Source organism: Hirundo rustica, chromosome 19 (genome assembly GCF_015227805.2).
Source record: "Hirundo rustica isolate bHirRus1 chromosome 19, bHirRus1.pri.v3, whole genome shotgun sequence".
In the NCBI taxonomy this organism is placed as follows: domain Eukaryota; kingdom Metazoa; phylum Chordata; class Aves; order Passeriformes; family Hirundinidae; genus Hirundo; species Hirundo rustica.
In genome coordinates this window covers 8098039-8110757 of record NC_053468.1, presented here as the reverse complement: position 1 = coordinate 8110757, position 12719 = coordinate 8098039, and the positions used below count along the sequence as shown (strand labels likewise).

Genomic DNA, 12719 nt, shown 5'->3' with positions numbered 1-12719 from the left:
AGCAAGTGTGAAACCTGGTCCTGAACTGACTGAACGACTGCTGGAGGTTCATTAGCTCAACATGTCTGTCCAAGTGAGCAGCAGGCAAATGTGTTGGTGGTTATAGTGTGGACAGTGTCCACATGGCTGGGTTAACAGGTAATGAGCAGGTGGGCTCATTCCATGGGACTGGGAACATCCTGCTGAGGCAGGAAGGCACCAAGGCACCAATCACCACCTCCAGCTCCCATCTGGAGAGAAGGAAGCAGGAGCAGGGTGAGCTTTTTCAAAATGCCTCAGCATGGAGCTAACCCTGGCCCTGCTGACATCACCAGCACAAGGTACTGAAGCGAGAGCACTCAGATGTGCATGTTGTGAAACACAAGCAGATGTCCTACGTCTCCCTTCTCCCCAGAATGACAGAAATGTGCTTTGAATTTACCTGCTGAATTTCAGGTTGCAGCTGAGAACAGCCACTGCGCTCAATCAAATTTAAGGCTTCAAAATTTTCCTTAAGATACTATCACCTCACCCACCCAGAGCTGGATTTTGGCCTCAAAGTCCTGACTGGACCTTGCTTCTTTGCTGGCAGGAAATAACCATGCTGCAGCATGTTCTGCCTGCCTACAGAATTACTGCTAGGACTTGATTTGTTGTAAAAGACATAACTCTGCACTGCATGGACAGTCATAAAAAGCATCAGAAGGGTCTTTATTTCTTCACCAGGAAGTATGATTTACCATTTGTGCATAATGCATCTCAAACTCATGCCAGTAAAAGAGAAATCTTTACAAATAATCTCCATTTTTAGAGATTACCATATAGCCAGAACTGTATCTCCTATGGTATGTGAAATTTGGGGAGGAAAAAAAATGTACATGATTCTTACATGTTGTGGTGCATAACCAGGACTAGAGGGGACTTAATTTAATTATTGTATTCACAGAATATTCTGTGTTTTTGACATAATGGGAATTAGAGCAGGCTGTAGCATTTTTGCATAACTAGTTCTGGATGAACAGAAGAGCATCCCCTGCAGCCTTCAGCAGAAAAGCTCTCACACAAGTCCACACAACTACTGCCTACAGTAGGACTGCAAGAACAAACCCATCATATCTAAACTGTGTGATACTCTGACATAACACGTGCTTACTTCTTTGAATTAACAGAACAAACTATGATGGGGTTTAATTTCAGTTGGTTCCTAATCCACACACTGGAATACCGACCATTTCAGTCTATCTCATTAATGCATACTAACCATCAAGTAAATCAGTTTATCTTTTATTTAGGAAAAACATAATGAATTGTCATAGATATAATAGGAAAAATTAGCTCAAATATACAGATACTGTTGTCCAATGCACCATTAAAGTGATAGCTGAAAATTATTGTGGAGGGTTTTTTCCTTCAAAGTAAACAAATGGAAATCTTTGCAGGATTTTTTTGTTACAAAAGTTAGGATGCATTCAGGTACAGTGAAATTCAGCTTTATTGGAAAACGTAGCAGCCTCACTTAAATCCCTGCTGATTTAAATCCCTGTCATCTCCCCAGCATTGCTGCATCAAGTCCTTAAAATATATTCCAAAGTAAACGCAGACATTCCAAATCTACAGTCATTCATCGCTTTAGGTCAATTCACAGAACTGCTGAAAAAGTAGACATTTCTATATAATAGTACAAAAGGGTTTGTATAGAAGATACTTCTCTTATACACTTATATTACACAGCTCTAGGTAGGCCAAGCAGACTCTTCTCAGAACGGGAAGCTTCTGGCTAGATAAGAGAAATTTTAAAAAGTAAGTTAGTTTCATTGAAGCCTTGTGTCTTATTACAACCATGAGCAGTTTGTATTCTGTTTTCCTGTTCTTTAGGCCTACATTCAGCAAGCATGCAGAAGCTGAATATTGCTCTCAATAAATATGAGATTAAATGTGTGCTTGAGTGGCCTCGGTCGGAATTTAGGACAAATATTTATTTTAGTATAAATTCAGTGGATGGCCTAAAGCATCCAAAACTCTGAACCACTGCAGCATCAAATTGTGCTGCCATTGCTCAGACAACATTTCTGTGACCTTTAACGGACAAATGAGATGGTTTTTTTATATCTCACTGGCTGCAGCACATCCCATGACAAATCAAAGCCTTTCCTTGAGTATATTTCATCCTGCCACATTCAGTTTTACCACAAACATCTCCAACGCTGATTTAATGAGAGCACTGCTGCTGTTCCCGTAGTGCTCGGGGCACAGACGGCTGGGGTGCTGGCTGATCAGTCCCTGCAGCTTTCTACCTCATCATTCCACTGTCCCAGTGCCACTTCTGCGTCCTGGGCTCAGCTCATGCTCTATGGACGGAGCTGTGCCTCAGCTCCAAAAACTCACATGGTGCCAGGAATGAAACCCAGAATGAAATCCAGGCTCCCCGAGCCAATGCCTCATTTAACTTTACACCACTCACATCAAATTACTGAAGTATCAAACGCTGCAGAATGAGGAAGATTTCTGGGTCTCAGTATTACCAAAAAAACTGAAATGGGAAGAAGTACTACCATTTTCTTTGAATGAGGCACGGACTCCAAATGTTGGTCAGCATTTTAGATTTATGATAGCGTTGCTATAATTGCTCTCCACCACCACAAAAACATAATTTTTAGGAACAAGGGACGTTAAAAATAGAGTAAGAGAAAGATTTGGACATTTGGGCATTGTCAATTAAACTAGGCTTTTCATAAAAGTTTAATTTATGAAAAGAAAGAAAACTTTTAGAGGAGGTTGTTTTGTCATCACAGTTAATAGCTTTACTGAGTGTCTCAAGCTCAGACAATACTGCAATCATAGCAAGGAGCTTTCCTGCTCAATTACAATTTGGAAATATATGTGCATTACCAAGAATAATAATGCTTCTTCACACAACCATATCAGAGCTTTTCATAAACACTAATTCCCTCAGCTTTCACTTGCTCTGCTTCTGAGGCATGTGATTACCATCACACAATTTAGGCCACATTTTTCTAGGACTTCCTCACAAATATGAACACAGTGTGCTTTATCTTGTATTTGGATCAGAAAGTGCCAAACATCTGACATCTTGTATGTGAGAACTAAGACGCATAAAATAATTCACAACTAAAGTACTGGCACCTTCATCTCTTCTTTTCCCCGCCAAAAGTATGAAAATATTATTCCACCTGACAGGTGTTGACTTCAAGAAACACTAAAGTCTTTTACCCAGTATTGATGAGGTCTATGACGTCAGGTCTGGATCTTGCTTTATTTGACAATTTTCTTCTGTTTTTGTGTTATCTGTTAAAAAAGGAGCAGTGAATGAAAAAAGAGGAACTTCCCCATCAGTTTTGTTACTGTTGTACTTACAGTAAAAATTTATAAAAACATGAAAAGCATTTTAATTTTTTTAACTAAAAATAGTAACAAATAAAAGTGTATTCACAGCAATCCAATTCTGTGGAAATTACCATTTCCACTGCAATGTAAAGCAGCTTAGGATCTTACAGCACTCTTGTTCTTAATGAATGGAAATAAAATTTGCATTAGTAGGACTGCTTCTCTCTCAACTAGATACAGATTTCTGCATTATTCTATTTCAGTCTATCCAAAACGAATTTTAACCCTAGCTAACTTTCAAAGCACAGTATCACACAGGAAGGCATTATGATGTGTTTTTAAAAAAATCATGTTGGGTAAAGCATTCATCGCCTTTTAATACAGTTTTATTCATTTCAGGGATGCTTGGAGGTAAATCAAAGGAATCTCGTGTAGCACTGTCCACATGACCCAGAGCCTGATTCTGTTCTTTTTACAGAGAATAAAATGTTGGAAGGAAATTGTTTCTTCTCTGTAGCTGTTTGAAGATTGTGGGGTGGAGTAATTCATCACTACAAATCCAAGCTGTTCCACCACATGATCATTTTATACCTTCCAGTCTAGTTCTGAAGTGATTTTGGCCATTGTATGCCTTTCCACATTTCTGTAGTTACAGAGTCTGAAGCCAGTTTTGGATGACAAGTTCGTATCTGTGCTTTTTTATCTCTTCCAAACTATCACACTGAAGGCCCACAGCTGAATTTCCTCCAGATGACAGTATTCAGGAACAACTGTCTTTCTCCTGCATCATCTAGCTTCGGCAACCCCATAGAGTTTTGGCAGGATAAAGACATCTGCTGTTCCAGCCTTCACAACTGTGAGCTTAAAATCTGCAGCTCAGCTCTGCTGTGACTCCAACGTTTGCTTTCTTTCTGTCAGGATTGCTGCAAGAGGGTCAGTCCATACTCCAAGGAAGACTGACTTAAAACCCTTGGAGTGCACCTGTAACTCAGCTTGTAACACTCACTCTGGTTGAGAATGTTCACTTGGCTTGGCTTTGAGTTCAATAACACGACAGGGAAAGTGAAGCAACGGAGACCGGAAAGGGAATTCCCATGGAAAAGGCTGCAGAAGAACAGGAGCACTGAGATCTGCTGCTTTCTCTTTTGGGGCAATGCAAGCAGGATTAGGGGATGAACCAAAGTTGAGAGTCTCAAGATGGAAAGTGCTGATGCACAGACACATCAGTGAGCCCTTCTTGGGACCACCTGACACGAAGGCAGCAGCGCCTTGGATCCCCCTGGAACACGGCAGAGACAGCTGTGGCCATCCAGGGCCGTGCTGACAGGCTGGGCTGTAGCAAAGGCAGCATTTACAGCAGCAGAACACACAGCAGACAACAACATCCCAGCTCCCAGGTCAATTCAATATTTCTAATGCGCCAAGACCGCCTGCAAAAACATGGGGGATACAAAACCTACAGCTTCCTTGGTCTTACATATATCTACATACTAGAAAACACTTCAGCAAAGGGTTGTCAAGCCCTGGCAGAGGCTGCCCAGGGAGGTGGTGCAGTCACAACCCTTGGAGGCATCTAAAAGCTTTTACTCTGGTTTTTCTCAGCCTTTTGATTTTCTTAAATGGAGTCAGATCTTTTTAGTTACTGTACAATATTAAGAGCAGTTTTCTACCTTTTTCCCACAGATGTAACATAAACAAATCCTTTGTTTTTCATTCTCTGTCCTTTGTTTGCATATTTCTAACCTGAAAACAATTGTAACTGACAGTTGGTTTAGCCACTTGGCTGAGGGGTGAAAAACCCCAGAAGCCAATCTTCTGCTAGACCCAGAAATGTATAAAAAGTAAGAAATAAAACAAAGAGCTCTCTCTCTGCCCGGATTTCACCTTTTGGGCTGGACGGAGAAACCTCTGCTCTGCAAAACCTCCTGACTGTGTGTGGCTGCTTTGTGTGTCTCGGTGACAAAAAGCCATGCAGATGTGGCACTTGGAGAGATGTTTCAGTGGTGAGCTTGGTAGTACTGGGGCAACTGTTTGACTTGATGCTTTTAGAAGACTTTTCCAAACTAAATTATTCTATCTGGAAAGGATACAGCTCAAGTATATTCTTGGACAAAAGGGAAGCTGGATGTTTTCCAGAGTTTAAGTGCTAGAAGAACAACAGTACTCCACTCCCTTGCCCCTAACACAAAATGTCCAAGTCAGTATGGCATTCAGAGTTCCTGATGACGGCAATCACTCACAGGCATCAACTGTGGAAACTACTGTGCTGAGTAACTACATGCATCATTCAGGATACGAACAGTCACTCAGAGCCTATGTACAGGCATGACTCACCATGAACCACGAAGAGTTCATAGAACTCCTTTGTAAAATTACTGAAATCTTTTTTTGCTGCTAAGTATTTTTCACAGGATGCAGCATGATGTTACTATAAATGAAGAAATGTGCCTGGAACCAATAAAAGACCTTTCCTCGGTTTTGATTGACCTGACTTTAAAAACAGATGCAACTTTGCTAAGCATTACTTAAAAATATTTGTTGATAATAACTGAAGACAAACACCTCCTAGAGATGCTTGGTTCAGCTGGCTCTTAAATGAAGAAAAAATACAGTCAAATGAATATGGATATGGTTTCATCAAGATGAATCAGATTAGGGAAATAAAGTTTCCCCTGAAAAAAGCACCTAATTTTTCTTTAACAATCAGACTCATATCTCTTTGCCTGAGATAAATTTGTGTAGCTTTCTATAGTCTGCAACAAAACATAAAAAACCCCAAACATTTATTACATTAACTGTGTAACACTTTCTCTTCTAAGAAGGGTTCACCGTGGCAGACACATCACCGAGACCCAGAACATGAAGTGCATTTGCACAGAACACACCAAATTTCGAACAGCTTCAAAAGTCACCAGTTCTCCTAGTCACTGTCTTTGATGGCAAGTGTGTGTACTTTGGGGGAGAGTGGGAAGGAGCATAACAGAGGACAAGAAGGATGCTTTCATTCTGTGCTGAGTTTTCTACTATCTGTGCACGGATTGTGGGTGAACGTGCTCTGGGAAAACCATTTAACCTTTTTAATACTGCAGATGTTAAGGACCAACAGACTACAGCAAGCTCACAGACAGCTGATCTCCCTCCCACACCTTCACACGTAAACAGAGGAGCCAGTAGCTCCTCTGTAATAATTCTCATCATACAAGTGTCCCTTACTCTTAAAATGTTTATCAGATGTTTTCTCTTAGTTTCCCAGTTTCTTTGTGTAATGATTTATTCAGTCAACTGCAGAAGTTTTCCCTGCACTACACCAACTTAGGATACACATTTTTAAAAGGTGTATGAACATTCAGAAGCTGTTTTGGATCAAAGTGAAGTTGCCCAGGCACATTTAGTTTAGTTAATTCACAGCCCAAAGCTAAGTTCTCCTTTCAGACTAATCCAGGTGATGCGTGTGCAGTCCCAGAGGCAGAAGCAGTCTAGCAGGGGTTACAGAGCTTGGCAGCAGGCAGAAATTCCATCCAGACCCCACTTCCAGCTGTACATGCAGACATGCACACATTTGAGTTAAGCAGACATTAATAAAGGGATACTGAACTGCCTTTACACCTTGCCCCTTACACTAATCTTTCTTCCCAGCTCACTCATCATCTGCAAAAATCAAATCAAGGAACACACCAATGACACAGCTTGAAGGAAGCAGAGGCACTTTCCACGAATAACAGCAATTAAAGTGTTGCACATCATTTCTCAACATGAAATGGCTCATGAACACCCAATACCCAGGATGTGACTGCTAATGACATCTGCCAATGAGATGCAGAACTCCATACCCCACCCCTTCTGCAAGGACACGTGGCACACTGCATCACCTGGTAGGACTGTGGCTGGTGCTGCTGCTGGTGCTGAGGCTTCTGTTTCAGCTTCTTCTAGCAGCTCTAAGAATAGACATGATCATTGTTTTACTTCACAATGAAAATGGTTCACATACAACACAAGGACAACCTTTGAATCTGCAAATCCTGAAACCTGTCCCACAAACAGGTAACTAACACTGTGATTGAGATGCACTTCAATATTTCTGTTACAGGAAAAACATCCCCTCTCTTGCCTGCGAGCACCAAAACCTTCCTCTTAAGTTTCCACGTGTTCTTCAGATGAAGAATAAAACATTATACTTATAAGCAGTTGGCTCAGAGCCTTTCAGTCGTTCACCTTGGTATCCATCAGTATAAGATCATTTTGATCATAATTAGTGGACAGAGATAATGCCCAAACCTCTTGTGGTCCATGACCAATCTGCTCCCCCAATCCCAACACACGTGGACAACTTATGCTGAGCTGACAACAGTTCAATGGCTTCTTTCATTTCTAACTGAATTCCCTGCAAACACTATCACACATCTACTTGTCTGGAAGGCTCCCCTTGCAGAGACACCTCTCTCCCACCTCAGAAGTGCACCTAGGTCTGTGAGCAGGTCAGTGGGAGTTCCTGGCTACACTATCTTCTTGAGAACATCTCATCCTTGCAGTGCACAGACCTCAGCTTGTTAGCTGGAATGCACTGGTGGCTGAATGTGAACAAACACTCAGCTGCCAAGGCTCACGCTGGGGAAGGCCAATTTGTGACAGGTTATTTGGCCTCTGAATTTCTAATCTGACACTGGCTCACAAAGAATACGACACAAGGGACACTGTAGTGACAGTCTTTGTTTTTCCTCCTAAATTACACCCAACAACCAGGTCACAACTATTTTAGCAGCCAAAATACTGTACCTTTCCCTCCCACTACACCAAATTTCATTATCAGGGCAAGACTGGCCATGGCACTTTAGTTAACTATAGTCTGCCTCTCTAAAAGGTTATAGGTTCAGCAGAATGCAGAATTTTTCAGTGGAACAGGGTTGTGCAGCTACTGGAGAGCTCTTGCTTACTAACTGCTGCTGTGATGCATTTAAACCTACAACGTAGGAACTCTCATCTAAGTGTGTTGCTCAGTCAGGATCCTAAATTTCTTTGGGACTCTGCAGCTGAAAAATACAAAATCAGAGTCTTGCATTTTCATTTCAAGTCAATGCTAATCTTATGCTGTTTAAATGTAAATTTGTCCCCCTGCCCTCTAGTTAACTGTACATATGTGTTTAGTCAGGAAATCTCAATGGGAAATACACAGTGAAGAGTTATACAGAGATTTTAACAACTTGGGGCCTCTGCCACTAAGACAATGTAGAAAATGAATCTTGGTAGGTTACAAAAATACATTTGTCATCAGTGTCTCATTAATACTTACGATCGTTAATCACAAGTCCTGGAAACGGTCTGGAAAAAAAAATAAAAATTACTGATTCTAAAATGCACTGCATGGCATTTCCTCCCAATGTAACCTCCCCATATCTTCTATAACAGAGGTCATGCTAAAAAATGAAAAGAAAGTTAACTAAAACAGAAAGAGTAGCAGCTCTTGGGCACTTTGGTTCTTCAAAACTAGCATTTTGAAAAGTAACATATATGGGAAGAGCTTCCCTCGGTCACTGCTGCTTAGCAATGGGTCACCTCTTCTTCAATTCAAAAACACAAAGTCTTTTTGGTTAGAATATGTCATGATTAAGGGTTGGGAATTCAGACCTCTTAGTAAATCTATTTAAGAAATTTCTCTCTCTAAAGATAACCTGAAACTTTTAAACTCTTGTGAAGTCATCTATGATTTGAGAAGTTACAGAAACTGATCCATTTTTATTTTCAACTCCTCCTTAGAATGATTCCAAAGTTTGATCTGTTCTTCTTCATGCACACAATTTAACATTGGATATGTGTGTGTGTGTATGTCTGTGGAGACATACACATACAAATGAAATTCCCTTATACTGTAATTGGACAATACTGTATTTTTAAATATTGAATAGAAACCAGTGAGCTCTGGACTTGTCTCAAAACTTGGTATTATGACTGGGAAAGCAAGGCCCAGAGAACTATAGGACTTTTGTACACATTATGATTCCATTTTAACTCAAAACACAACTTGCTGTAATATGCAGTAATATGTCTTTTGTCATACTACACTGGAAATGTCCTCCTTGATTCCTGCTAGGAACATCCAGGCTTCATTTCACCTGATATATTGTTGCCCAAAAAGAGCCAACACCTATTTAAAGACGTACTACAACTTCTATTCTCTCATCTTTATTCCAGCTATGGGGCTGGATTCACAATCTAATTAATGGCAACTACATACCTAATGATAGTAAACTTGATAGACTCTGCTGATTCCAAAATCTTCCTCATTGAGTTCATTTCCAGATAACTGGGTGCTTTAAATGCCACACCTGGAGGCATTCCATCCACCAACACACTGCCAGGGTTGTTTGTGATTTTTCTGTATGGAACTTTCACAGGAAAATTCATACCAATGGCTTCACCTAAGGGAGAGAGGTCGTGTTTATTTTCAAACCTACAGTGTTTATGATTACACTGAAGAAAAAGTGCTCAGATGATTAAGAAACAAAATTCAAGCCATGCTTTCTATCAGCTCTGAAACTATGAAAATTCACTTGACAATGAAATGATTACAATGTCATAAATGAGGTTTTGAATTACACTCATGAACATTACTATGAGAGCATTAGTCACAACTCCAGCTCTGAAATTCAGCATATAAAGAACACAGATTCTGCTCTTAGGGAATGGTATAGAACAGGATATAGAAGGAGAGAGCTACATGAAGGAAAACAAAGCATTTCCTGCAATGCTATGAAAAGCAACTCAATGCAGCACAGGTGAAAGAATTTCAGAGAAGGAAACCCAAGTCATTACTACTGTACAATGCAACGTAAATAAAAACCAAACAAAACTATACACAGCAAAAGATTATTATTAAGAGGCCAGGATTATAAAGCCCTGAGAAGAACTGTGGACTGCCAGCAAAATAAATACTGCATCCATGTTGACACAGAAAACAGGAAAAGGGAAGGGGAACCATGAAGCAATCTAGACTCTAAGGACTTTGTTTAAAACACCAAACTGCCCTACATCACTTACAAAAAGTTCTTTTTGGAGTCAAAGCACAACATTCATATGCAATTCTCAAATCTGTTCATTTTAAGGACCTTACATATAATCCACTGTCAGTGAATTATTCATTCAGTAACTTCAGTATGAACAACATTAACTGCACTCACACCTATATAAAAATGGGGAGTAAGAAGCAATTACCAAATTTCTGGCTAAAAAGATCATTTACTTGCTCTCTCAATTGTCTGGCACTTTCTACTTTTGGCAGTCGCCCGCTTTCATCACCTGGAAGAAATCGTTAGAACAGCATGAAAATTAGGCACAAATTTCCCCCCCCTGAAGATTGTTTATCCCTGCATGTTTACTCAAAGCAGATATACCCAAGAGCTTCTAAACAGGCACTGTCTTTGTTCCCCATTTTAGGAGTAACATGGAATTGTAGAAATACACAAAAACAGATGGTTGCTAAGAAATTACAGAATCCTAGAATGGTTTAGTTTGGAGGAGACCTTAAAGATTCCAAACCCTGGCCACGGGCAGGGACACCTCCACTAGATCAGGTTGCTCCAAGCCCCATTCAACCTGGGCCTGAACACTTCCAGGGCTGAATCTAGAGATGTCTAGAGATGATTTTGTAAAGTAATCTAAACCTACAAATCGTATTTTACTTTCTTACAGAACACAGAATGGTATGTAAAGGTAAAAGCAAAGTGATCATTCAGTAGATGGCCATAGCATGCAACAAAAAAAAGCAGTAATTGGTGTTAAAGCAGTTCAGCCTGCATGGTCACTCAATTCAGTTCAAGTACTGACACCTGAAGTTGCCAAGAACTGCAAATCAATATTTGATTTATTGATTAATAAAAAATGTGGATACTTCTTAACAGGTGGTTGGACTAAGACTATTCTAGAGAGGTCACTGATGAGATATTAATGAGTGTTAGGTAATATTTAACATCTCAGTAAAACCAAAAGGTAACTTATGTTCTCCCTTGACTGTACTTGAATTTCATCAAACCAGCTTGACTGTAGGAAAAAACTTTATCAGACTAAACAGATATCATGAAGAATATAAGCACAAGCAGTATGATGTAAAACCAGCCAGTATACACACCTGGCAGGGTTACTTGAACGATGTTTAGGTCTTCAACACCTTCAGCTTTGTTCACTACTGTGTTTTCTGTGGTCCTTGCTGTATTGGCTTTACTGGAGGAATTATTTTTTCCTAAGAGGATTAATTTAGAAAACATTTATAGAGAGCTCAAAATCTTCAGTCTCATCTATAAAGAAAATATTGCAAAACAACAAATATTGGCAACGTTTTCAAAGGGGACCTAGTTTCAGTTTCAAAATGGGAGCATTTATTCCATGACCTACCTACCTGACAACTTTCTACTGGCTATCTGCACTCCTGTCTCTGGTGCATGTGTCATTTAGATGATCTACATACTAGGAGCAAATAATTTATCTCTAGACCTGAGTATCTCCTGTGAATCCTACATTACTGGCTACATTTTGATATAATGTAGTAAAAAATACATTAGAGGCACAATTATTTGCAAATAAAAAAAAATAATACTCCCTTGTCAGAGCTATATTTAAACTGTAACTGGGAAGTGCTTTTTCCATCTTAAAAACAAACAAACAAGCAAACAAACCAAGCAACTGCAATGTAGAATAAATCTGTCAGGAATTTATTAACACCATGCTGCTCTCATAATTAATATTTAACCCTTGAAATAAACTTATCTAGAAAATTAAGCAGTTGCAAAACTCACTTTGAGGGCTTGTGTCAGAACTTCCTTTGACCGCTGCCTCAAGCACGTCAGGCCTGCAAACAGATTGAACATTTTACATACAATAATAAAATTACAACATCAACATTAAAGAAAAATCCCATTTTCTATAAATAGTAGCTAAGTGGTATCCTCTCAGCTAAACAGACAGTCAAGAATGCAATGACTGAGAGGCTCCAAACTACCCAGAATCTTAGACTGGTCTGGCTTGGAAGAAACCTAAAGCCCAGACAGTTTCTTGCCCTTGCCACGGGCAGGGACACCTTCTACTCGACCAGGTTGTTCCAAACCCCATCCAACCTGGCCTTGGGCACTTCCAGGGATGGGGCAGCCACAGCTGCTCTGGGCACCCTGTGCACCCTCACCACTCTCACAGGGGAGAATTTCTTCCAATTATCTCATTTCACCCTGCTCTCTGTCAGTTTAAAGCCATTCTGCCTTGTTGTATCGCTACATGTCCTTGTAACTTCTCTTGCTGCTGTTTCTCCACTGGCACAGGAGTATCTAAACCTGTTCTAGGCAAAAGAAAGGAAATTCTTACAGCCCTCATTAAAATAATCTCCAGCCCTCAGCTCTCAATACACAATCAGCAAG

The 12719-nt window shown here is 40.1% G+C and overlaps 1 protein-coding gene across 11 annotated transcripts in view; it reads right to left on the bottom strand.

Moving 5' to 3' along the window:
- Window positions 1-1453: 1453 nt before the first annotated feature.
- GTF2I (general transcription factor IIi) overlaps window positions 1454-12719 on the bottom strand; it is a 95866-nt gene continuing 84600 nt past the window's right edge. For 10 of the 11 annotated variants that reach the window (XM_040082268.2, XM_058422971.1, XM_058422977.1 and 7 more), the window contains 8 exons: window positions 12108-12160; window positions 11444-11554; window positions 10531-10614; window positions 9554-9737; window positions 8612-8640; window positions 7194-7259; window positions 3211-3285; window positions 1454-1756 (listed from right to left, as the gene is read on the bottom strand). In XM_040082268.2, the coding sequence (XP_039938202.1) occupies window positions 3227-3285; window positions 7194-7259; window positions 8612-8640; window positions 9554-9737; window positions 10531-10614; window positions 11444-11554; window positions 12108-12160 (586 nt within the window). In that variant the 3' untranslated portion in view covers window positions 1454-1756; window positions 3211-3226. The remainder of the gene's footprint in view (window positions 1757-3210; window positions 3286-7193; window positions 7260-8611; window positions 8641-9553; window positions 9738-10530; window positions 10615-11443; window positions 11555-12107; window positions 12161-12719) is intronic. The other variant, XM_058422978.1, reaches the window with a different exon arrangement.